At 46.7% G+C, this 26369-nt stretch overlaps 4 protein-coding genes across 4 annotated transcripts in view; 3 read left to right on the top strand and 1 right to left on the bottom strand.

The window, feature by feature from the left end:
* The window catches only part of LOC143955622 (uncharacterized), a 280961-nt gene extending 274303 nt beyond the window's left edge, over nt 1-6658 (top strand). Inside the window, exons 2-4 of the mRNA XM_077465719.1 lie at nt 1894-1991; nt 2243-2384; nt 3115-6658. Coding sequence (XP_077321845.1) covers nt 1894-1991; nt 2243-2384; nt 3115-5033 — 2159 coding nt within the window. The 3' untranslated portion in view covers nt 5034-6658. The remainder of the gene's footprint in view (nt 1-1893; nt 1992-2242; nt 2385-3114) is intronic.
* The window catches only part of LOC143955596 (uncharacterized), a 464194-nt gene that overhangs the window by 37646 nt on the left and 400179 nt on the right, over nt 1-26369 (bottom strand). The gene's annotated exons all lie outside the window — the stretch shown is intronic.
* LOC143955521 (uncharacterized) overlaps nt 670-26369 on the top strand; it is a 246193-nt gene continuing 220493 nt past the window's right edge. The window contains exons 1-3 of the mRNA XM_077465553.1: nt 670-792; nt 1440-1574; nt 1654-1777. Of these exons, the coding sequence (XP_077321679.1) occupies nt 697-792; nt 1440-1574; nt 1654-1777 (355 nt within the window). The 5' untranslated portion in view covers nt 670-696. The remainder of the gene's footprint in view (nt 793-1439; nt 1575-1653; nt 1778-26369) is intronic.
* Nucleotides 11589-15509, top strand: LOC143955966 (oocyte zinc finger protein XlCOF29-like). The gene is made up of 4 exons (XM_077466093.1): nt 11589-11620; nt 14065-14183; nt 14896-15275; nt 15392-15509. Exons 2-4 carry the CDS (start codon nt 14106-14108, stop codon nt 15402-15404), a joined length of 471 nt encoding a protein of 156 aa, XP_077322219.1. The 5' UTR covers nt 11589-11620; nt 14065-14105; the 3' UTR covers nt 15405-15509.

Raw genomic sequence — 26369 nt, 5'->3', positions numbered from 1 at the left:
ACCATCGCTATTCCCGGAAGAGGTATCGATTGGGCTTCACGTGCCCACAATCATCATGGCAATGGGCAGAAGAGGATTTAATAAGTTGTGAGTATAAAATAAATATATTTATGATAATAATACATTATGCTTGGATACATGAAAAAAAATAAAAAATGTGGCTGGAACTCCGCTTTAAGGGTCAACATAATTGTGTGTGGGGGGGGGGGGGGGGGCGCTTTGTTTTTAGAAGCATAAAAGGCAGATTTTACCATGTGTGTAAAAATAGATTTTTTTTAAAAAAATCCCATCTCCGGGGAAATTAAAAATGACCAAAACCTAAACCCATTTAACCCTCGTATAATGAGGGCAGCCCCACTTCAATGGTTTCATGGTCATTTTGGTGTAGGGAACCAGAAAAAGCACATTTACTTATCCGATCCTCTGATCCCTCAACTAGCGGCAATCTCCTCTACTCCCCTACGCTCTGACACTGGAATGCCCTTCCTCACGTCCAATCGAGGGCTATGGGCTCTTCATTGGTCATGATGACCTCAGAGAACCTGTGATCCCCCTAAGTAACCCAATCTGGATGTTCCAATTCCCACTGGGGGCAACCCGCCTATTAACTCTTATTTTCCCATACAAATATTGTCCAACCAATACAGTCCAGATAATATTTCATTATCCGTCTACAGAGAAACCTGGATAGATCACATGAGCACACCAATGAGGATGGAGGAGGACCGGAGTCACATGACTGAGAAGATACTAAACCTCACCCTGGAGATCATCTACCTGCTGACCGGAGAGGTGAGGAGGATTCTGGGAGGTCACATGACATCACTCTTATCTCTATTAATAAAACACAGACCTGACCGGAGAGGTGAGGAGGATTCTGGGAGGTCACATGACATCACTCTTATCTCTATTAATAAAACACAGACCTGACTGGAGAGGTGAGGAGGATTCTGGGAGGTCACATGACATCACTCTTATCTCTATTAATAAAACACAGACCTGACCGGAGAGGTGAGGAGGATTCTGGGAGGAGGTCACATGACATCACTCTTATCTCTATTAATAAAACACAGACCTGACCGGAGAGGTGAGGAGGATTCTGGGAGGTCACATGACATCACTCTTATCTCTATTAATAAAACACAGACCTGACCGGAGAGGTGAGGAGGATTCTGGGAGGAGGTCACATGACATCACTCTTATCTCTATTAATAACACACAGACCTGACCGGAGAGGTGAGGAGGATTCTGGGAGGAGGTCACATGACATCACTCTTATCTCTATTAATAAAACACAGACCTGACCGGAGAGGTGAGGAGGATTCTGGGAGGTCACATGACATCACTCTTATCTCTATTAATAAAACACAGACCTGACCGGAGAGGTGAGGAGGATTCTGGGATTCTAACATGATATTCCTATTGGTTCCTCAATACAGAGATTTCCTCTTGTGAAGTCCGGTGATCATATGACCATCACAGTGCCTCCATGTGACTCCCTAAAACCTGAGAGACACAACATGGAGAAGATTCTAGAAGTCACCAAGAAGATGATGGAGCTGCTGACAGGAGAGGTGAGGAGGATTCTGGGACATTATCCAGTAACAGACAAGGGATGTGTCTGGGTGGTGACTGTATCATTGTGTGTGTCAGGTTCCTATAAGGTGTCAGGATGTCACTGTCTATTTCTCCATGGAGGAGTGGGAGTATTTAGAAGGACACAAGGATCTCTACAAGGACGTCATGATGGCCAATCAGCCGCCCCTCACATCACCGGGTAAGAGGAGACTTTATTGTAAAGGAGAGAGCAGTACGGAGGCTCCACCTAGATCCCCCATCATCTGATAAACACATAGAAACAATGTATTCAGTCAGTGTGTGTGTTTCCTACAGATGGATCCAGTAATGGGAACCCACCAGAGAGATGTCCCCGTCCTCTGTATTCCTGGGATTCCACACAGGAAGGTCACATCAACCCTCACTATTACAAGGTTGGTGGATCGGGGCATCTAGATCAGTGATGGCGAACCTTGGCACCCCAGATGTTTTGGAACTACATTTCCCATGATGCTCAATCACACTGCAGAGTGCATGAGCATCATGGGAAATGTAGTTCCAAAACATCTGGGGTGCCAAGGTTCGCCATCACTGATCTAGAACATGGACTCATGGAGATGTGTGGATTTTCTATGTAAGCTTCTATCTTACAGATGATATTTTCTCTCTCATTTTCTTGGTTTAGAGTGGAGATCCAATGGATATAGAATTTGAGGTGAAATCAGAAGAAGAAGAGAGGTATGTGAGGGATGATCAGCAGTCTATGGAGGAGGATGGACTATTGAGGCTAATTCTAGAGGACGGCACTCTTACAGAGATCAGCACAGGTGGGTCATTAACACTAAATACCTCCCTCCACCCATACTGCTCACTGATTGGTCCAGAGTAGGGCGGGGGCTGGGTAATCAGCCTGTAATCCCCTGGTCACTTTCCTGAGCTGTGTTCCCCGTCCTGTATTCCTGGATTTCTCTCCGATAATCTTCCTTCTCTGTGCTGCCGACACAATTTATGTATCTAGACTGGATTTATGGAGATTCTGACCCCTGCAATATATATTCTATGTTGTTCATTACATAGTCCTGAGCCCTGCACTATAAACTCTGTTTGAGGGAGGAGTCAATAACCCAATGATGGGGGTCTTCAGGATCAGTCCAGTCTTCATCTTGGTTGTTCTCCCCCCATCCTCACTCTCTGACCTCTGGTGGGGCTCAGCCCCGCTGTTATTCATGACTAAATCATGGACTAAATAAGGAAGTGCAGGACTTCTTGTGTTGGGAAGATGGCAATGAGTGATAGAGGGGGAGGGGACACTCGTCCTATAATCCCCTCATCACTGTCACTCCTATAGAAGACAGTTCTCGTTGTTTCCTCCCTCTCTGACTAAGGTCCATGAATAAAGAAATGATCTGGTAGGAGATCAGAGGACCCATTTACTAGTTACCTTGAGGGGGGAATTGTAAGATCCTCAGAGACAAGACTGCCTGATGTGGGCGGAGTCCTGGTTTAGGGGAACCAATCAGCTGATGTCTAGTAATAATCTTTGTATTTCTATTTTAGTAGATGGACGGGAGATGAGGAAAACCTCAGAGGATTGTCTCACTTTGTCTCCAGACTGTAAAGTAGAAGATGAGGACATCACACAGTATAGTCCAGGAGAAAACCCGACTACCTCAAATGTCCATCCGGCACCACACAGTGTAGATGGACCATCGTATTCCTCTTATCCCGAGGAACCTCAGACTGTGCGGGACGGTGCTGGACCATCGTATTCCTCTTATCCCGAGGAACCTCAGACTGTGCGGGACGGTGCCGGACCATCGTATTCCTCTTATCCCGAGGAACCTCAGACTGTGCGGGACGGTGCCGGACCATCGTATTCCTCTTATCCCGAGGAACCTCAGACTGTCCGGGACGGGGCTGTCCTTCCAACAGATGAGATGTTTCACTGTACTGAGTGCTGGAAGAGTTTTCGTTTTAAATCCAACCTGTATGTGCATAATAGATCTCACACAGGTGAGAAGCCATATTCCTGCCCTGAGTGCGGGAAATGTTTTTCACAGAAGTCCCATCTTTTAGCACATCATAAAACTCACACGGGAGAGAAGATATTTTCCTGCTCTGAGTGCGGGAAATGTTTTTCACAGAAGTCCCATCTTTTAGAACATCATAAAACTCACACGGGAGAGAAGACATTTTGCTGCTCTGAGTGCGGGAAATGTTTTTCAAGGAAGTCCAATCTCTTAGCACATCGTAAAACTCACACAGGAGAGAGGACATTTTCATGTTCTGAGTGTGGGAAATGTTTTTCAAGGAAGTGCAGTCTTTTAGGACATCAGAGAATTCATACGGGAGAGAAGCCGTATTCCTGTCCTGAGTGTGGAAAATGTTTTGTAGAGAAATCACTTCTTAACACACATCAAAGATCTCATATAGGGAATAGTCCAGGAGAAAACCTGGCATCCCCAAATGTCCATCCGGCGCCACACAGTGTAGATGGACCATCGTATTCCTCTTATCCCGAGGAACCTCAGACTGTGCGGGACGGTGCCGGACCATCGTATTCCTCTTATCCCGAGGAACCTCAGACTGTGCGGGACGGTGCCGGACCATCGTATTCCTCTTATCCCGAGGAACCTCAGACTGTGCGGGACGGTGCCGGACCATCGTATTCCTCTTATCCTGAGGAACCTCAGACTGTGCGGGACGGTGCCGGACCATCGTATTCCTCTTATCCCGAGGAACCTCAGACTGTGCGGGACAGTGCCGGACCATCGTATTCCTCTTATCCTGAGGAACCTCAGACTGTGCGGGACAGTGCCGGACCATCGTATTCCTCTTATCCCGAGGAACCTCAGACTGTGAGGGACGGTGCCGGACCATCGTATTCCTCTTATCCTGAGGAACCTCAGACTGTGCGGGACGGTGCCGGACCATCGTATTCCTCTTATCCCGAGGAACCTCAGACTGTGCGGGACGGTGCCGGACCATCGTATTCCTCTTATCCTGAGGAACCTCAGACTGTGAGTGAGGGTGTGGTCCTTCCAACAAATAAGAACTTTCCCTGTACTGAGTGCGGAAAGTGGTTCAGTTTTAAATCTGACCTTTATGTGCATAAAATAACTCACACATGTGAGAAGCTGCATTCCTGTATCTGGTGCAAGAAATGTTTTGTTCAAAAATCAGATCTCGTCATACATCAAAAATCTTGCCTGTATGAAAAACCGTATTTCTGTTTGGAGTGCGGGAAATGTTTTCGCCAAAAATCAGAACTTGTCAAGCATCAAAGATCTCACACGTTCTGTCCTGAGTGTGGCAAATGTTTTTCAAATAAGTCCGGTCTTAACTCACATCAGAGATCTCACACGGGGGAGAAGCCGTATTCCTGTCCTGAGTGCGGCAAATATTTTTCAGATAGGTCCACTTTTTACAGACATCAGAGATCTCACACGGGGGGAGAAGCCACTTTCCTGTCCTAAATGAGGGGAATATTCCTCAGTGAAGTCCTGTCTTCCTGTACATTAAGCCCTATACACACTATCAGATTTTCTGCTGAGTTTTTCCTTCAGATTTACCAAAACCATGTAGTACAAGGGCCTGCCTGATTGAATACACATTGAAACTCTTAAGGTTTGGCCTCATATTATATGGTTTTGGTAAATCTGAAGGAAAAACTCAGCAGAAAATCTGATAGTGTGTATGGGGCTTAAGGGGTCCCACACAACCCCTTGAGGTGTATTAGTGCCTTGAGTGCGGGGAAATGTCTTCTATATTGAATGTTGCTGGACATGTGGGGAGGAAGCATGTAACGAAACGTCCCACACTCCGCTTGAGTGCTTCCTCCAGTCTGAGAATAGATAGAAGATATCAGCTGAATATTACAACCAGGAACAAGGCAGGACTCGTTTGGTGTTTATGTTGAGCAACCAAACGAGTACTGCCTAGTTTGTGGTTGTCAGCAATTGAAATATCTGATATCTATATTCAGACTGGGAGGAGACGGTACATGCCGAAAGCATTCAAGCGAAGTGTGGGACGTTTCATTGCAAAGCACACCCTGATGTACACCTACATTTTGGAAGTATTGGCGACCAGGTGTCATGCAGAACAGCTGTGCCAATGTCAGGAGCGATCTGTGTTATCCAGAAGTCTTCCAGGATGTCCCGAGTGGTCACTGAGTCCCTAGCTATCAGCGGGGTGGTATTATGGCACACATATGCACAGGATCAATGCTGGGAGAGTAGGCCCTGCTATCGGCAGGCATTTGCATTGGCTGGGAGCCCAGCTATCAGAGGGGTGGTGTCATGGCACACATATGCAGAGGATCAATTTCTGGAGAGTAGGCCCTGCCACCGATGGGCATTTTCTGGGACCCCAGCTATCAGGGTGGTATTATGGCACACATATGCAGAAGATCAATGCCTAGAGAGTAGGCCCTGCCATTGGCATTTGCTTTGGCTGGGACCCCAGCTATCAGCGGGCTGGTGTCATGGCACACATATGCAGAGGATCAATTTCTGGAGAGTAGGCCCTGCCACCGGTGGGCATTTGCTGGGACCCCAGCTATCAGCAGGGTGGTATTATGGCACACATATGCAGATCAATGCCTGGAGAGTAGGCCCTACCATTGGCAGCATTTGCTTTGGCTGGGAGCCCAGCTATCAGCGGGGTGGTGTCATGGCACACATATGAGGAGGATAGATCCCTGGAGAGTGGGCCCTGCCATCGGCGGGCATTTGCTGGGACCCCAGCTATCAGTGGGGTGGTGTCATGGCACACATATGCAAAGGATCAATGCCTGGAGAGTAGGCCCTGCCATCGGTAGGCATTTGCATTGGCATATTAGAAATATTCCTCCTCCTGCTGTAGCTTTAAGATCTTTCTGAACAGCAATCAGTGCTTGTATGGTGTATAGAAGCACATCCCTAACCGTGCCACAGAGAGAAAGAGCTGGGACATGCTGCTTTACATCGGCACGTGGCACAAGTAAATGTCGGCATGTGAAAAAAAAAAAAAGTGCAGCGATAACCTACTAATCAATAACACAATAATGGTGGAACCCTCTAATGTATGGAAATCTCAATAAACGTCAATATTACCACAATATCGGTCTCTGTGATATGTAACGTCACACATAATACACATCACACTGAAAATAAGACATACAAAATGAAACTTTTCAGGGATGGTGGAAACCCCTCCTATAGATATTTGGCAGGGGACGACTCGACTCGAACATCATCCCTATTCACCTGTCAGTGTCTCAATGCTTGATGATCAGGACCATGATCTCTCCCATCCCTATATTGAGGGGGGCTCAATAGACATGTCCTCCTGTCCTGAAACAGTCTTTTTTCTCTCTCTCTCTTTTTCTCTCCCACAGTAATACATCTTCTGTGCTGCAGGGCTATTGCCAGTGGAACTCCCCTGTTGGGAAGTTGTTTTGCCAGTGGAACTCCCCTGTCGGGAACTTGTTTTGCCAGTGGAACTTCCCTGCCGGGAAGTTGTTTTGCCAGTGGAACTCCCCTGTCGGGAAGTTGTTTTGCCAGTGGAACTTCCCTGCCGGGAAGTTGTTTTGCCAGTGGAACTTCCCTCTTTGGAATTTGTTTTGCCAGTGGAACTTCCCTGTCGGGAAGTTGTTTTGCCAGTGGAACTCCCCTGTCGGGAAGTTGTTTTGCCAGTGGAACTTCCCTCTTTGGAATTTGTTTTGCCAGTGGAACTTCCCTGTTGGGAACTTGTTTTTCCAGTCTTACTCCCTTGCTGGGAAGTTGTTTTGCCAGTGGAACTCCCTTGTTGGGAAGTTGTTTTGCCAGTGGAACTCCCTTGCTGAAAAGTTGTTTTGCCAGTGGAACTTCCCTGTTGAGAAGTTGTTTTGCCAGTGGAACTCCCTTGCTGGGAAGTTGTTTTTCCAGTGGAACTCCCCTATCGGGAAGTTGTTTTGCCAGTGGAACTTCCCTGTCTGGAATTTGGAACTTCTCTTTCGGGAAGTTGTTTTGCCAGTGGAACTTCCCTGTTGGGAAGTTGTTTTGCCAGTGGAACTTCCCTGTTGGGAACTTGTTTTGCCAGTGGAACTCCCCTGTTGAGAAGTTGTTTTGCCAGTGGAACTTCCCTGCCGTGAGGTTGTTTTGCCAGTGGAACTTCCCTCTTTGGAATTTGTTTTGGCAGTGGAACTTCCCTGTTGCGAACTTGTTTTGCCAGTGGAACTCCCCCGTTGGGAAGTTGTTTTGCCAGTGGAACACCCCTGTCGGGAAGTTGTTTTGCCAGTGGAACACCCCTGTCGGGAAGTTGTTTTGCCAGTGGAACTCCCCTGTCGGGAAGTAGTTTTGCCAGTGGAACTCCCCTGTCGGGAAGTAGTTTTGCCAGTGGAACACCCCTGTCGGGAAGTTGTTTTGCCAGTGGAACTCCCCTGTCGGGAAGTAGTTTTGCCAGTGGAACTCCCCTGTCGGGAAGTAGTTTTGCCAGTGGAACTCCCCTGTCGGGAAGTAGATTTGCCAGTGGAACTCCCCTGTCGGGAACTTGTTTTGCCAGTGGAACTCCCCTGTCGGGAACTTGTTTTGCCAGTGGAACTCCCCTGTCTGGAAGTTGTTTTGCCAGTGGAATTCCCCTGTCTGGAAGTTGTTTTGCCAGTGGAATTCCCCTGTCGGGAACTTGTTTTGCCAGTGGAATTCCCCTGTCTGGAACTTGTTTTGCCAGTGGAACTCCCCTGTCGGGAACTTGTTTTGCCAGTGGAATTCCCCTGTCGGGAAGTTGTTTTGCCGGTGGAACTTCCCTGTCTGAAACTTGTTTTGCCAGCGGAACTCCCCTGTTGGAAGTTTTTTTGAACATTCTCTCAGCTCTTTTTTGCTCCCTTTGCCTTTTCTCACAAGGTCTACTAAGAGGAGGTAGAGGTGACTGTGATCTGGGGGAGTAGAATTTCTCTATCATCTCATTTTAATCTACATTCCGAATTTCTGGGAAATATCCATATTCTGTGGCCCAATTGGGCAATACATGGTTTCTTCATCCAGGTCCCTGCAAGTCTATTTAATCTAATTAATCCTAATCTATGGACAAGATTTCAAAGTTAGATCTGTTCTCAGCTCCTTACTTGTACAAACAGGAAAGCTTTTTCCTAGGGACCTGGGCCAGGTCCTTGGTGTGGATGCTGTGAAAGATCAGGAAAGGTCTCATAAGTCATATGCTTTCCAGTCCGATCCATATACAGTTTTTTTGGGGTCTGTTGCTAAAGACCGTGGCAATTTTTGCCATAATTCCCCATTGGCCAAACATGCATTGGTTCCCGCTTTTGATATTGTGCTATCGGATTGAAGTCCTTACTCTCAGGTGTGTGGCAGAGAGCAATACTCCACCCTTGTTCATCTCTTCCAGTTTCTTATCCTGGCAGGAAGAGACTAATCAGGCTTGGCTGTTGTTTCTGTAAGATAATATCTATAAATCCCACAAAAGGATTTGAAAAGAGCTTGTTCAGTTTGGACTGCTTTTTTCTTCTGCTTCAGTCCTCTGGTCCGGTGCATTCTGGACTTCAACTAATCCTAAAGTTCTCTTATGCCGTGTACACACGACCGGACTTTCCGGCAGACTAGGTCTGACAGTCTTCCCGACGGACTTTCGACGGACTTTCCGAATGAACAGACTTGGCCACACACAATCACACCAAAGTCTGTTGGATTTGACCGTGATGACGTACGACTGGACTAGAATAAGGAAGTTCATAGTCAGTAGCCAATAGCTGCCCTGGTGTTGGTTTTCATCCGTTGGACTAGCATACAGACGACCAGATTTTTCGACCGGACTCGAGTCCGTCGTAAAGATTTGAAACATGTTCCAGATCTAAAGTCCATCTGATTTTTCGACAGCAAAGGTCCGTTGAAGCCCACACACGGTCAAATTGTCCAATGGATTTCATTCCGTCGGATCTTTGCTGTTGAAAAAGTCCAGCCATGTGTACACGGCATTAGAGGGCAGATCTCTGAAGTCCCTGTCATATCCAATGTCTCATGGGTAGGCTGTCCCTTACTCATCCAAAAGTTTGATGGGGGGCTGCTTCTGAGACTTGAAGGAAAGCCAAGACCCTCTAGGTGGAATTTACTACTTGCTCTTGACTTCCTTGCCAGCTCCAGATGAGATCTCCTTTTAGTCCAGCTTGGGTAAAGACTGATCTATGAAGACATGTACTCTAAGGGCTATCCCTTCAGCTGGGAAATATGCCAAGATGAAAGCTTTATGCTAGGAAGGAACCTTTGGGGACCTACAGCTCCAGGTGGGATCACCTCCAGTCCAGTTGGAGTAAGGATTGGGCTATGTTGTCAACCTCTCTAAGGGCTACACCCTTAGCAGGAATGTTACCAGAATCAGGTCTTTTAGGACCCTTTGGCAGTTGCTGCTCCAAATGGGATCTTTTTCGGTCCAGTTTTGAGGTTTGGTCATGAAACGGCCTCTCTAAAGCCCCGTACACACGAGCGGACTTTTCAACATCCAAAGTCCGACGGAATGATTCCGTCAGACTATTCGATCGTGTGTGGGCTGCAACGGACTTTTGATTCGCAAAAGTCTGACGGACTTTAGAAAATGGAACATGCTTCAAATTTTTCCGACGGAACTCCGCCGGACCCAGTTTCTCCGAAAAATTCGCTCGTGTGTATGCTATTCCGACGGACTAAAACCGACGCTAGGGCAGCTATTGGCTACTGGCTATGAACTTCCTTATTCGAGTCCAGTCGTACGTCACCACGTTCGAATCCGTCGGAGTTTGGTGTTATTGTGTGTGGCCAAGTCCGCTCAGTCGAAAAGTCCGTCAGAACTCTGTCGGAACTCCGGCAGAACTCCTTCGGAAGTCTCTCGGACATAAGTCCTCTCGTGTGTACGGGGCTTTAGGGTTCTTTTTTCCTCAGTCAGGAGGTTTGGCGGGACCTGGGTCTTTTTGCCATGAGGGATCCTCGTTAACATTCTGCTAGTATGGGTAGTGTTTATGTCCATACTGGGTTGCAATCTGAGGTAGCTTTAGCATCCTATGAGAACAAAGGTTCTGTTTCTCCCATATGCAGAAACACCAAGGATAACTGGTTCCATGCCATAGATATTGGGATACTTTGATCATGTTCTCAAGCTATAGCTTTGGTTAGAGTTTTAGTACATATCTCTCTCTCTCTCTAACAGAACCACTGGGACAGAGATATTATCCAGAATCATTGCTGGATGGGTGATTCCAGCTAGCCAATAGACTTATAGAGCCTAGCGCTTGATTTCTATGAAAGGAGTGACCACACATCCAACCAGGAGTGTGTAGGCTTTGTGGGCTCCCTGTGAAAGGGTGCCAGGAATATTTTCGGGGGCGGGGTGACATGTCTTCCATTAAGGCTGTTCTGGCTCATTGTTGTGTAGCTAGCTTCCTTATACTGTTAATATCCATCCATAAGGTTTCTGTTGACTAAGTGCTATGTTGGAAACCTTACTTTTTTTTGGCATCCCACCCTTGTTTTTTGGGCTAGTTAGTTCCCAAACATATCCTGCCATGGAGCCTTTCAGGAAAACTGAAAATTTCCTATCAAACACTTACTGTAATGTTCCTTTCCTAATGGGCTCCATGGCAGCAGGAGTTCCCTCCCAGTGTCATAAGTAGGCTAGTTACCAAACGTGGTCTGAAAATGTATGGGTGTGGGGTCCTGTGGGGTAGGAGCAAGGACGGAGCTACCCAAATGTATACTCATGGAGCCCATCAAGAAAGGAATATGATGGTGTTTGATGGGAAATTTTCCATTTTCTATCCCCCTTGGAGATGACCCCATCTATAAGGATATACAGTACATACACACACAACACAAGGCCGTGTTCACACTACGAGATGTTTCTCGGGGCTGCAGTTCCTCTGAGATCCACAAGGTGGTGATCTTCTCACTTCTCCCCAGAGAGTAAATCTCTATGGAAGACAGGAAGTAATATCAGGTACAGACAGGAAGTCTCTATGGAAGACAGGAAGTGATGTCAGGTACAGACAGGACGTTCTGGGTGAGAGGTGAGTCAGGAGGAAGTAGAGGGGGAGACGTTCCTCGAAGAGGCAGCAGAGGAGGTAATAAGATCTTATTTTCTATTTACACCCAGTAACCCCCCGTCATGTTCCGTCCTCTTCCTCCATAGTCACTGTGACGTCTTTTATCTCCAGCAGATGATGATACACACATATATAGTGTGGAGACCTAGATTTACCCCTTCAGGGGCAGAACATCCCCCCACTTACGGGCCCAGAACATTCTCTTCATATTGGAGATGTGTCACCTTCTCTCATTAGCATACACTTCTAACGAGGGATGAGATTCGGACTTGTTTTGTACTAAAATTCACACTTCCACACCCTTCCTCGGACGATACAAATATGCCCATGCCCCACTACCTTAACCATGTGCCTGCCCCTCCTGCAGGCCCGGGACCGGCATGGCGGATGGAGTGGAGGGTGATCAGTCCTCGGATCTCCTCTTTGGCGATTTAACCCAGAAGAGTCGAGTATTTCATCATTTCTAGGTTCAGAGTCGTCATTCCCCGGTCACTGTGGTCAGGGAAGAAGCTGATCCCGATCTGTCCTTCATCAGCTTCACTGGGGGGGGCATAGTTGATGTCAGGGGGTCTAATAGACCCCTGATGTCTTCTTGAGGAGGACCTGTCATTTGTACCATGCTGTCATCTAAGGCAGAGGTTCTCAAGTACTGTACCCCCAACAGGCCATGTTTTGGGAATTTTTCTTAGATAAAATAGCTGTCCAAAATACCAAGCCATCGACTCTAATTTAAAGCACCTGTGCAAGAAAAAGGAAGAACCTGCAAACATGGCCTGTTGGGGGTACTGGAGGACTGGAGTTGAGAAACACTGATCTAAGGGGCTCTTGGCCACACAAAATTCTGGGGGCCGTTATTTACGGTTTTCTTTAACCACTTAAGCCACCCGGACCATTTGGCTGCCCAAAGACCGGTGCACTTCTTGCGATTCGGCACTGCGTCGCTTTAACTGACAATTGCGCGGTCGGGCGTCTTGGCTCCCAAACAAAATTGACGTCCTTTCCCCCCCCACAAATAGAGCTTTCTTTTGGTGGTATTTGATCGCCTCTGCGGTTTTCATTTTTTTTGCCCTATAAACAAAAATATAGCGACAATTTCGAAAAAAAACATTATTTTTTACTTTTTGCTATAATAAATATCCCCAAAAAAGTTATAGCGTCTACAAAATAGGGGATAGTTTTATGGGATTTTTATTAATAATTTTTTTTTTTTTTTAACTAGTAATGGTGGCGATTCTAACTCTTTAGGGGAGGGGCTACGCGTGACACGACACTGATCACCGCCCCCGATTACAGGGAGCTATGATCACTGTCACTAGGCAGAACGGGGAAATACTTGTTTACATTAGCACTTCCCTGTTCTTCCTCTCCATGAGACGATCGCGGGTATCCCCCTCGGACATGGAGTCTGTAGGTATCCCCACGGACATCGAGTCTACGGGACCCGCGATCACATTCGCGGAGGGTGCGTGCACCCGCAAACCGCTTCTTGACCACTGGCCACTTAAACCGCCTTCCTAACCAAACCAATATTCAGCTTTCGGTGCTCTCACATTTTGAATGACAATTACTCAGTCATGCAACATTGGACCCATATGAAATTTTTGGCCTTTTTTTCCCACAAATAGAGCTTTCTTCTGGTGGTATTTAATCACCGCTGGGTTTTTTATTTTTTGCGCTATAAAAGAAAAAAGACTGAAAATTCTGTAAAAAAAAAAAAAAAAATGCATTTTTCTTTGTTTCTGTTTATAAAAATTTAGCAAATTAGTAATTTTTCTTCATAAATTTTGGCCAAAATTTTATACTGCTACATATCTTTGGTAAAAAATAGAGTCCACAAGCTATGGTGCCGATCACGGAAAATTGATCACATCTGAAGTACTGACGGCCGATCTCATTTCTTGAGACCCTAACAAGCCAGGAAAGTACAAATACCCCCCAAATTACCCCTTTTTTTGGAAAGTAGACATTCCGAGGTATTTAGTAAGAGGCATGGTGAATTTTTTGAAGTTGTCATTTTTTTCCCACAATTCTTTGCAAAATCAAGATTTATTTTAATTTTTTTATTTTTGTTTCACAAAATTAGTATATTAGCAGGTTATTTCTCACACACAGGATATACAGGACATACCACAAATTACACCCCAAAACACATTCTGCTACTCCTCCCGAGTACGGCGATACCACATGTGTGAGACTTTTACGCAGCCTGGCCACATACAGAGGCCCAAAATGCAGGGAGCACCTTTAGGCGTTCTTGGAGCATAAATTACACATATCATTTCTTGACTACCTCTTACAGTTTTGAAGGTCCTGGAGCACCAGGGCAATGGAAACACCCCAAAAAATTACCCCATTTCCACCCCAACGTATATTCTATGAGGCAACATATTAACCCCTTATATCTCCATCCTAATATTGTACAATCAACACAGTCCAGATAATTCTCCACTATCCGTCTACAGAGAAACCCGCATAGATCATATGATCACATCACTCACTGAGGATGGAGGAGGACCGGAGTCACATGACTGAGAGGATACTAAACCTCACCCTGGAGATCATCTACCTGCTGACCGGAGAGGTGAGGAGGATTCTGGGAGGTCACATGACATCACTCTTATCTCTATTAATAAAACACAGACCTGACCGGAGAGGTGAGGAGGATTCTGGGAGGTCACATGACATCACTCTTATCTCTATTAATAAAACACAGACCTGACCGGAGAGGTGAGGAGGATTCTGGGAGGTCACATGACATCACTCTTATCTCTATTAATAAAACACAGACCTGACCGGAGAGGTGAGGAGGATTCTGGGAGGTCACATGACATCACTCTTATCTCTATTAATAAAACACAGACCTGACCGGAGAGGTGAGGAGGATTCTGGGAGGTCACATGACATCACTCTTATCTCTATTAATAAAACACAGAACTGACCGGAGAGGTGAAAAGGATTCTGGGAGGTCACATGACCTCACTCTTATCTCTATTAATAAAACACACAGACCTGACCGGAGAGGTGAGGGGGATTCTGGGAGGAGGTCACATGACATCACTCTTATCTCTATTAATAAAACACACAGACCTGACCGGAGAGGTGAGGAGGATTCTGGGAGGTCACATGACATCACTCTTATCTCTATTAATAAAACACAGACCTGACCGGAGAGGTGAGGAGGATTCTGGGAGGTCACATGACATCACTCTTATCTAGTCTGGTCAGTAGATCATGTTCTTATTGTAGATGATGTCAGATGATTGATGTCGGTTTATCTTTCTCGTGATCTGTAGGATTATGTTGTAGTGAAGAAGTCTAGTGGGGAGCCAATCTCAGGAGGATGGAGCAGGACCCAGAGCCCCACCATGGTGCCTCCCCCTCCTTCTCCCATACCTGAGAGGAGCAAAGAGCAGAAGATCCTGGAACTGACCACCATGATGGTCCATCTGCTGACAGGAGAGGTGAGGAGGATTCTGGGAATTGTGGGACATTATCCAGTAACAGACAAGGGATGTGTCTGGATGGTGACTGTATCATTGTGTGTGTCAGGTTCCTATAAGGTGTCAGGATGTCACTGTCTATTTCTCCATGGAGGAGTGGGAGTATTTAGAAGGACACAAGGATCTCTACAAGGACGTCATGATGGACAATCAGCCGCCCCTCACATCACCGGGTAAGAGGAGACTTTATTGTAAAGGAGAGAGCAGTACGGAGGCTCCACCTAGATCCCCCATCATCTGATAAACACATAGAAACAATGTATTCAGTCAGTGTGTGTGTTTCCTACAGATGGATCCAGTAATGGGAACCCACCAGAGAGATGTCCCCGTCCTCTGTATTCCGGGGATTCCACACAGGAAGGTCACACCATCCCCCACCATCATCAGGTAGATGAGGAACAATCACTGATAGTATCATTAGGATCTGTACATTATCTGCATTGTTACCATTGATGTCATTTTTATTATATATTCAGAGAGGAAACCTGAGAGAGTTTAAAGTTGAGGTGAAATCAGAAGAAGAAGAGAGGTATGTGAGGGATGATCAGCAGTCTATGGAGGAGGATGGAATAACGGGGACATTTATAGAGGAGGACACTCCTACAGAGATCAGCACAGGTGGGTCATTAACACTAAATACGTACATAACATAAGTAACATAAGTACATGTAAGTAACCACTGATTACTGGATACCAGTATTAGGAGTCCTGACCCCTGCACTATATACTCTATGTTGTTCATTACATACTCCCAGTGTTTGGTTCAGGCCAACCAAAAGCTCAGCCCAACCATTGCCTGTTCACCCATTTGGCAAAAACCCAAATTTGCGGGGGCGCCTGGCAGGATGTTCGCCTACTGAGCACCCCACAATGCACTGCATGCTTCACAGTGCATTCTAAGCCCTGATTGGGCAAAGCCGGCCGCCGCATCCTCAACAACCAATGAGTCATCAGCTGTTAATTATCTTCCCCGCTCACAGCTAAAAAAACATTGCCCGCAACATAAAAAGTAGAACTAAAAAATGGCACTTCGGGTCAAAAACATGTCCCCCTATATAGATTCACGCCAGCTGCCACCAGCGGGGATATAAAAGCGCTCTGCCGGCGAGGTAGGCTGACCGTCAAATGCCTGCCTCGCTGTTTGACAGTTCTTATATAGGTAAGGGGCGGGGCCACCTCGTATAGTCACTCTTAGTGGTACGCTCCTTGTGATGTCACCAACTGGTGCATGCTGGGTCAGTGAGGTCACAAGGGGGTGGTGCCAGCAGGGGATGTCGCCAGGTAGCTCCGTCTCTTACCAATATGTGAAATGTCAAACGCCAGAGCCTGCACTGGACTTTTGCATGTTGATAATAATGTGATAACATCCCCCAACTTTGGAGCCTTAAACAGAAAGTGATAATGGGGGAGGAGTCAATAACCCAATGATGGGGGTCTTCAGGATCAGTCCAGTCTTCATCTTGGTTGTCCTCCCCCCATCCTCACTCTCTGACCTCTGGTGGGGCTCAGCCCCGCTGTTATTCATGACTAAATCATGGAGTAAATAAGGAAGTGCAGGACTTCTTGTGTTGGGAAGATGGCAATGAGTGATAGAGGGGGAGGGGACACTCGTCCTATAATCCCCTCATCACTGTCACTCCTATAGAAGACAGTTCTCGTTGTTTCCTCCCTCTCTGACTAAGGTCCATGAATAAAGAAATGATCTGGTAGGAGATCAGAGGACCCATTTACTAGTTACCTTGAGGGGGGAATTGTAAGATCCTCAGAGACAAAGCTGCCTGATGTGGGCGGAGTCCTGGTTTAGGGGAACCAATCAGCTGATGTCTAGTAATAATCTTTGTATTTCTATTTTAGTAGATGGACGGGAGATGAGGAAAACCTCAGAGGATTGTCTCACTTTGTCTCCAGACTGTAAAGTAGAAGATGAGGACATCACACAGTATAGTCCAGGAGAAAACCCGACTACCTCAAATGTCCATCCGGCACCACACAGTGTAGATGGACCATCGTATTCCTCTTATCCTGAGGAACCTCAGACTGTGCGGGACGGTGCCGGACCATCGTATTCCTCTTATCCCGAGGAACCTCAGACTGTGCGGGACGGTGCCGGACCATCGTATTCCTCTTATCCTGAGGAACCTCAGACTGTGCGGGACGGTGCCGGACCATCGTATTCCTCTTATCCCGAGGAACCTCAGACTGTGCGGGACGGTGCCGGACCATCGTATTCCTCTTATCCTGAGGAACCTCAGACTGTGCGGGACGGGGCCGTCCTTCCAACAGATGAGATGTTTCCCTGTACTGAATGCTGGAAGAGTTTTCGTTTTAAATCCAACCTGTATGTGCATAATAGATCTCACACAGGTGTGAAGCCGTATTCCTGCCCTGAGTGTGGGAAATGTTTTTCACAGAAGTCCAATCTCTTAGCACATCGTAAAACTCACACAGGAGAGAAGACATTTTCATGTTCTGAGTGTGGAAAATGTTTTTCAAGGAAGTCCAGTCTTTTAGGACATCAGAGAATTCATACGGTAGAGAAGCCTTTTTCCTGTTCTGTGTGTGGAAAATGTTTTGTACAGAAATCACTTCTTTACACACATCAAATATCTCATATGGGAAATAGTCCGGGAGAAAACCTGGCTTCCTCAAATGTGCATCCGGCACCACACTCTGTAGATGGACCATCGTATTCCTCTTATCCCGAGGAACCTCAGACTGTGCGGGACGGTGCCGGACCATCGTATTCCTCTTATCCCGAGGAACCTCAGACTGTGCGGGACGGTGCCGGACCATCGTATTCCTCTTATCCCGAGGAACCTCAGACTGTGCGGGACGGTGCCGGACCATCGTATTCCTCTTATCCCGAGAAACCTCAGACTGTGCGGGACGGTGCCGGACCATCGTATTCCTCTTATCCCGAGGAACCTCAGACTGTGCGGGACGGTGCCGGACCATCGTATTCCTCTTATCCTGAGGAACCTCAGACTGTGCGGGACGGTGCCGGACCATCGTATTCCTCTTATCCCGAGGAACCTCAGACTGTGCGGGACGGTGCCGGACCATCGTATTCCTCTTATCCTGAGGAACCTCAGACTGTGCGGGACGGTGCCGGACCATCATATTCCTCTTATCCCGAGGAACCTCAGACTGTGCGGGACGGTGCCGGACCATCGTATTCCTCTTATCCTGAGGAACCTCAGACTGTGCGGGACGGTGCCGGACCATCGTATTCCTCTTATCCTGAGGAACCTCAGACTGTGAGGGACGGTGCTGGCCTTCCAATAGATAAGAGGTTCCCCTGTCCTGAATGTGGAAAGTGTTTCTATTATACATCCCATCTTAATGTACACAAAAGAACTCACACAGGTGAGAAGCCGTATTCCTGTCTTGAGTGTGGGAAGGGTTTTTCACAGAAGTCCAGTCTTTTAGGACATCAGAGAATTCACACGGGAGAGAAGCCTTTTTCCTGTTCTGAGTGTGGAAAATGTTTTGTACAGAAAACACTTCTTAACACACATCAAAGATCTCATATGGAGAATAGTCCAGGAGAAAACTTGGCTTCCTCAAATGTCCATCAGGCACCACACAGTGTAGTTGGACCATCGTATTCCTCTTATCCTGAGGAACCTCAGACTGTGCGGGACGGTGCCGGACCATCGTATTCCTATTATCCTGAGGAACCTCGGACTGTGCGGGACGGTGCCGGACCATCGTATTCCTCTTATCCTGAGGAACCTCAGACTGTGCGGGACGGTGCCGGACCATCGTATTCCTCTTATCCCGAGGAACCTCAGACTGTGCGGGACGGTGCCGGACCATCGTATTCCTCTTATCCTGAGGAACCTCAGACTGTGCAGGACGGTGCCGGACCATCATATTCCTATTATCCTGAGGAACCTCAGACTGTGCGGGACGGTGCCGTCCTTCCAACAGATAAGAACTTTCTCTGTACTGAGTGTGGGAAGTGGTTCTGTTTTAAATCTGACCTTTATGTGCATAAAAGAACTCACACCGATGATAAGCCACATTCCTGTACCTGGTGTAAGAAATGTTTTGTTCAAAATTCAGATCTTGTCACACATCAAAAATCTTGCTTGTATGAAAAACCGTATTCCTGTTTTGAATGTGGGAAATGTTTTCGACAAAAATCAGAACTTGTCAAGCATCAGAGATCTCACACAAGGGAGAAGCCGTATTCCTGTCCTGAGTGCGGGAAATATTTTTCAGATAGGTCCACTTTTTACAAACATCAGAGATCTCACACGGACGAGAAGCCACTTTCCTGTCCTAAATGAGGGAATTGTTCCTCACTGAAGTCCTGTCTTCCTGTACATCAGGGGTCCCACACAACCCTCGAGGTGTATTAGTGAGTGCGGGAAATGTCTTGTATATGAATGTTGCTGGACATGTGGGGGAAGAAGCACACCCTGATATACACCTCAGATATACTCCATGGCTGATCTTCATCATGGAAGAAACAGTTGATAAGGAGATCAGAGATCACCAAAGACATGGATGAAGTGTTGTACCGTGTCGGCCATTGATAGCAGGAGAAAAATAAAAATGGTGTCATTATCTGTCATTGGCTGAGTACATTTTGTGGTGTAAACGCGGTCTGTTCTCTTAAGTCGTCTTCCAGGACGAAACACGTTAACCCCACCACTTAAAAAGCGGTCTTATAGGCCTTTTAAAATAAAAATGGAGTTATTGACCATAGATAGCAGGAGAAAAATAAAAATGGAGCTATTACTTCTCATTGGCTAAATACATTTTATGGTGTAAACTCTTGCAAAGAAGCCTGTTTTTACTCAAGTCGTCTTCCAGGACGAAACACGTTAACACCACCACTTAAAAGGCGGTCCTCTAGGCCTTTTAAAATAAAAATGGAGTCATTACCTCTCATTGGCGGAGTACATTTTGTGGTGGAAGATTTCACAAACACTTACAGGTCTGTTTGTTAAAAATATATTCCTCATGTGACATGCATTCGCCCAGGTTTGGTGAATTGCAATTTCCTATAATAGTGAGTTCCTTTTAGTAGCCATGATGTGCTATCCTGACAGATGTCCATGGCAGCATACGTTTGGGTAACCCTGTCCTCGCTCCTACCCCATAGGACCCTACTCCCATAAAATTTCAGGCTAAGCCAAAGGCCACGTTGCTTTTTTGTCCTCCTCACTCATAGGACCATTTTTATATGAAGTTGTCCTACCTTTTGAAAGTAATGGCTGATGTCTCAGGCGGGGCAGCTGTGCGGATGTCTGGAGTGTCCTGTGATATCCAGAAGTCTTCCAGGATGGCCCTAGTGGTCACAGAGTCCCAGCTATCAGCGGGGTGGTGTTATGGCACACATATGCAGAGAAAATGGGTCCTGCCATCGGCGAACATTGGCTGGGAGTCCAGCCATTAGCGGGTGGCCATTAAGTGTGCCCAACGCAAATATAGCAGCTGCGTTCCTGCCTCTGGCATCCGGGTCACCCTGCGAATGCATCGATTGCCCAATGGAAGAGGTCGAGGATACATGAGTATGTTTGTCTTGTGGTCAGCAGAAGGGACCAGATGCCATGCGAGCTGCTAGGGAGTAACTTCACTTATGTTAACAAAACGTTATCGAAGTTTGGTACAGTCTCCTCAAAGTTTGGTGCAGTGGTCACTTTAAGAGTGTCCAGGCGCCGGACACACAGCAGTCTATGGGAAGCTTCCCAGCTTGCAAGCTGGGAAGCTGATTTGCCAGTGTTCAGGGAGTGTTCGAGGTGCAAGAAATGCTCAAGGCAGAGTATACAGCCTCAGCATCACAAGACAGAGTATACAGCCCCAGCATTACAGGACAGAGTATTCAGCCCCAGCATCACAGGACAGAGTATACAGCCCCAGCATCACAGGAACAGAGTATACAGCCCCAGCATCACAGGAACAGAGTATACAGCCGCAACATCACAGGAACAGAGTATACAGCGCCAGCATCACAGGACATAGTATACAACCCCAGCATCATAGAACTTAGTATACAGCCTCAGCACCACAGGACAGAGTATACAGCCCCAGCACCACATAACAGAGTATACAGCACCACAGGACAGAGTATACAGCCCAAGCACCACAGGTCAGAGTATACAGCCCTAGCATTACAGGACAGAGTATTCAGCCCCAGCATCACAGGACATAGTATACAGCATCACAGGACAGAGTATACAGCCCCAGCATCACAGGAACAGAGTATACAGCGCCAGCATCACAGGACATAGTATACAGCCCCAGCATCACAGAATGTAGTATACAGCCCCAGCACCTCAGAACAGAGTATACAGCCCCAGAATCACAAGACAGATTTTACAGCACCACAGGACGGAGTATACAGCCCAAGCACCACAGGTCAGAGTATACAGCCCTAGCATTACAGGACAGAGTATACAGCCCAAGCACCACAGGACAGAGTATACAGCCCAAGCACCACAGGACAGAGTATACAGCCTCAGCATCACAGGACAGAGTATACAGCCTCAGCATCACAGGACAGAGTATACAGCCCCAGCAACCCTGGGGCAAAGTATACAGCCCCAGAATCACAGGACAGAGTATACAGCCCAAGCACCACAGGACAGAGTATACAGCCCAAGCACCACAGGACAGAGTATACAGCCTCAGCATCACAGGACAGAGTATACAGCCTCAGCATCACAGGACAGAGTATACAGCCCCAGCAACCCTGGGGCAAAGTATACAGCCCCAGAATCACAGGACAGAGTATACAGCCCAAGCACCACAGGACAGAGTATACAGCCCAAGCACCACAGGACAGAGTATACAGCCCAAGCACCACAGGACAGAGTATACAGCCCCAGCATCACAGGACAGAGTATACAGCCCCAGCATTACAGGACATAGTAAATGTGCAGCCTTATCAATGCCCATCAGTGCAGCCTCATCAGTGCCACCTCTGTGCTGTCAGTGCAGCCTCATTAGTGCAGCTTCATCAGTGCCCATTAGTGCAGTTATCAGTGCCCATAAGTGCAGCCTCATCAGTGCAGTTTATCTTTGCCCATCAGTGCAGGCTATCTGTGTCAATCAGTGCAGCTTATCAGTGCCCATCAGGGCACTTTATTTGCCCATTAGGGATGAGCCGAATACCCCCGTTTCGGTTTGCGGCAGACCGTGAACGGACCGAAAGTTCATGCGAACATTCAAACACCGTTAAATTCTATGGGACCCCAACGTGAAAAATCAAAAGTGCGAATTTTAAAGGCTAATATGCAAGTTATTGTCCTAAAGTGTTTGGGGACCCGGGTCCTGGCCCAGGGGACATGTAACAATGCAAAAAAAGTTTTAAAAACTGAAGTTTTTTCGGGAGCAGTAATAATGCTTAAAGTGAAAAAAGAAAAGTGAAATATTCCTTTAAATATTGTACCTGGGGGGTGTCTATAGTATGCCTATAAAGTGGCGCATGTTTCCCGTGTTTAGAACAGTCTGAGAGCAAAATGACATTTCTAAAGGAAAAAAAGTCATTTAAAACTGCTTGCGGCTGTAATGTAATGGCAGGTCCCGGCAATATAGATGAAAATTAATGAGAAAAATGGCATCCTCCCCCCCCCCCCCCCCCCCAGCCCATTACCAGGCCCTTTGGGTCTTGTATGGATATTAAGGGGAACCCTGTACCCAAATAAAAAAAAAAAAGGTGTGGGGCCCCCGGGCCCTATATACTCAGAACAGCAGTAAACAAGTGGTCCCAAGAAAGACAGGGAATGTAGGTTTGTTCTTAAGTAGAATCTGTTTGTAATTTGGAACAGATACATTTTGTAAGTGTAGCTCCAGCCAAAAGCTTTTAAGCTTTTAAGCTTTTTGGATAACATAGGGAAGGGTTATCACCCCTGTAACATTTATTTTGGTGTTGGTGCCCCTGTTCAGAAGATTTCACCTCACTTTCTGTCCCAATGACGATTGAATTTTGAAAATTTGGGGTTTTTAGGGAAACAAGGATTGGTGAAAGCATCAGCAGACACCTTTTTCCCATATTAACTCTTACAAGAGAGAATTTCCCTTCCTAGGGGTAGATTTCCTCCCACCCCCTGTTGTCTCCCTCCATTTGTAAGTAGGAGTCGTTTGTAAGTCGGATGTTTGAAAGTAGGGGACCGCCTGTATATACTATACGGCCTGCCCTTTACGCTCTGTGGAAAATTGGGCATTAGGTGTGGGTGGTGCCACAACGCTGTAAGCCCTCACAGTTACTCTTCGTGGGTGCAGGAACGGGCCCTGCTGTAAAATATTAGATCAAAATTTTAAATTACAGGCCCCTGTTAAGGGGCAGAAAAATTGGGTCTTAAGCACTGGTGGTGGTGCCACAACCCTGTAACCCCTCACAGATTATGTTGCTGAGCGCAAGAACAGGCCCTGCTGTGAAATATTCGAGAAAATATTGTAATTACATGCCCCTGTTAAACAGGGGCAGAAAAATTGGTCCGTAGGCACTGGTGCTAGTACCACAACACTTCAGCCCCTCACAGATACTCTAGCTGAGCGCAAGAACGAGCTAGAGAACCCTGCTGCAAAATTTTACAGAAATTGGGCCTTAGGCGCTGGTGGTGGTGCCCTGAAACAAAAATGTTCTTAGAAGCTATCAACATGAACATTGAGGAGGAATAATATAGTCACTCAGCATAACAGGATAGTCACTTAGCATAGGCAGTCTTCAAGGGGTCTTACATTCATAGAAAAATGAATTGGTTACATCAGCATCAGGTGCTTGGTAGCTGGTAATCCAAGACTGATTAATTTTCATGAAAGTGAGCCGATCAACTGAGTCTGTGGACAGGCGCACTCTTTGATCAGCTACAAAGCCTCCAGCAGCACTGAATGTGCATTCCGAAAGAAAGCTGGATGCAGGATAGGCCAGTAGCTCAATTGCATATTGTGCAAGCTCTGGCCAGTGATCCATCCTCAAGACCCAGTAACCCAGTGGATTTTTGGTTGGAAAGGTCTCCAAGTCTGATCTTGCCCCTAGGTATTCATGCACCATGTAAATCAGACGCTGGCGATGGTTGCTGGAACCAATCAGACCTTGGGGCTGCGGACTAAATAATTGTCTGAACACATCGGTTAGACGGCCCCCTTCTCCACCGCTCCTTTTGTGACTGACTGAAGCCTCACCAACACGTTGTCCAGGAGGTCCAGGCTCTGCAACCGCTTTGCACAAACCTTTCTGCAAGGCCTCCCAAAGATGTTTCATCCTCTGTGAAGGCTGGATAAGTTCTGCAACCTTACCATAAGTCAGCTGTAATATGCACCTTACCGCTGAATGCCCTGTCCAACAAGGCCAAGACATTGCCTTCCACATACCGGTAGAGAGACGGAATGGCCTACAAAGAAATGGCATTTAGGAACCTGCCACTGATGTACTGCACATTCCACAAATTCACAAAAGGGGGCAGAGTCTACCAACTGAAAAGGCTGCAGTTGGAGTGCTAGCAATTTAGCCAAGCTAGCATTCAGCCGCTGAGCATGTGGATGGTTGGGACCAAATTTCTTTTGATGGTTTAGCAACTGGGGTATTGAAATTTGCCTGCTCCAATCGGATGTTGGAGTAGCAATAGCCCGCAAGTACTTGGTACACCTAATTCTACACCTTCATTCCTCTCAGTGCAGGTTTCTGAGGGGACTGAAGGTATAGAGGGGTTGGAGATCCTAGCTGATAAGGAGCAAGGAGAAGTCCGCCTTGTTCTTTGGTGTGGGTCTTTTAAGTACTGTTGCCAACGGACTGCATGGGAGGTTGACATATGTCTAGTCTAACAGGTGGTGCCCAAGCAGCTGCTGTTTTGACCACGCTTGATACGCTTCAGACATATGTTGCAAACAGCAATGGTGCGATCTGCTGCACATGTATCAAAAAAGGCCCACACCAAAGAACTTTCAAAATACGTGGGGAGTCAGCAGCGCCTGCGGTGTGATGCATTTGGGTGGCTGCCCTGCCTCATTGGAGATGTGCCTCCTCCTCCTTTCTTCTATCAGGCACCCATGTAGAGTCAGTGGCCTCATCATCCCCTCCCTCCTCCTCACTGGAGCAAACCTGGCAGTATGCTGCAGCTGGGGGAACATGACTGCCAGTTTGTTGTCCTTCTTGGCCCCCCCCTCTTTCTGGGCTCATGTTACTGCCTTCCTCAACCTGGGTACCATGATCAGAGCCTTTAAAATGCTGCACATCCTCCTGCAGCATGTATCCAACACTGTGGTCGAACAGTTCGGGGGACTCCTCCGTGCATGATGGTGGAGCTAGGGAAGGAGTGACTGATGACATTGAGCCGATGGAATAGGCCGCTTTGGCAGCTGCATTAGCAGGCAAACTACTCTGAGCTTGGGTGACAGAGGATGAGAACAGCTTAGTTATCCACTCTACCAACTCTACTGCATGTTGTGGAACAACACGGCCAGCTGCCGAAAAAAAAGGACAAGCGTGCCCCACAGCCACGTGCTGAGGATGCACCTTGTCCAAGACCAGCACTGTTGGCTGTACACACAGAGCCTGCTTGACCTCTTTTAGTGGCCTGTGAGCGTCTGCCTCTCCTTGGTGTCCTTCCAGATATGCTGAAAAATTTTATTAGCAAAACACCGCCTGAAGTTTACTAGAAAAAGTATACCAGGGATGGCCTGCAGTTAGATATAGGATTGGCTAGACTAGAATGCAGTGGATATATATTTAGGAGACTATATATATATTTCATGCACTGCAGATCACCTGCCTGCCTGACAGTATATTAGAAAAAGTACACTAGAAACAGCCTGCAGTCAGATCTAGCTACACTGGATGTATAAATATATATACAAGACTGACTGTGTATATATATTAAATACACTGCAGCTAACTGAATCGCCTGCCTGCCTGAAGTATATTAGAAAGAGTACACCAGGAACAGACTGCAGTCAGATCTAGTTAAACTGGATACAGTGGATATCTATCTATCTATCTATATATATATATATATATATATATATATATATATATATATATGAGACTGACTGTATATATATATATATACAGTGCCTTGCGAAAGTATTCGGCCCCCTTGAACTTTTCAACCTTTTGCCACATTTCAGGCTTCAAACATAAAGATATAAAATTTTAATTTTTTGTGAAGAATCACCAACAAGTGGGACACAATTGTGAAGTGGAACGAAATCTATCGGATAATTTAAACTTTTTTAGCAAATAAAAAACTGAAAAGTGGTGCGTGCAAAATTATTCGGCCCCTTTACTTTCAGTGCAGCAAACGCACTCCAGA

This window comes from Lithobates pipiens, unplaced genomic scaffold, assembly GCF_037356315.1.
Source record: "Lithobates pipiens isolate NorthernLeopardFrog02 unplaced genomic scaffold, aLitPip1_a1.2 Scaffold_35, whole genome shotgun sequence".
Lineage (NCBI taxonomy): Eukaryota > Metazoa > Chordata > Amphibia > Anura > Ranidae > Lithobates > Lithobates pipiens.
The sequence above is the reverse complement of the archived record's forward strand: the minus strand, read 5'-3'. Positions and strand labels throughout refer to the sequence as shown.

Excerpts from the sequence above, each read along its gene's own strand:
- LOC143955966 (XM_077466093.1), top strand. The coding sequence starts at position 14,106 with ATGGAGGAGGACCGGAGTCACATGACTGAGAGGATACTAAACCTCACC. Across the intron at positions 14,184-14,895 it reads TCTACCTGCTGACCGGAGAG|GATTATGTTGTAGTGAAGAA; the intron begins GTGAGGAGGATT and ends CGTGATCTGTAG.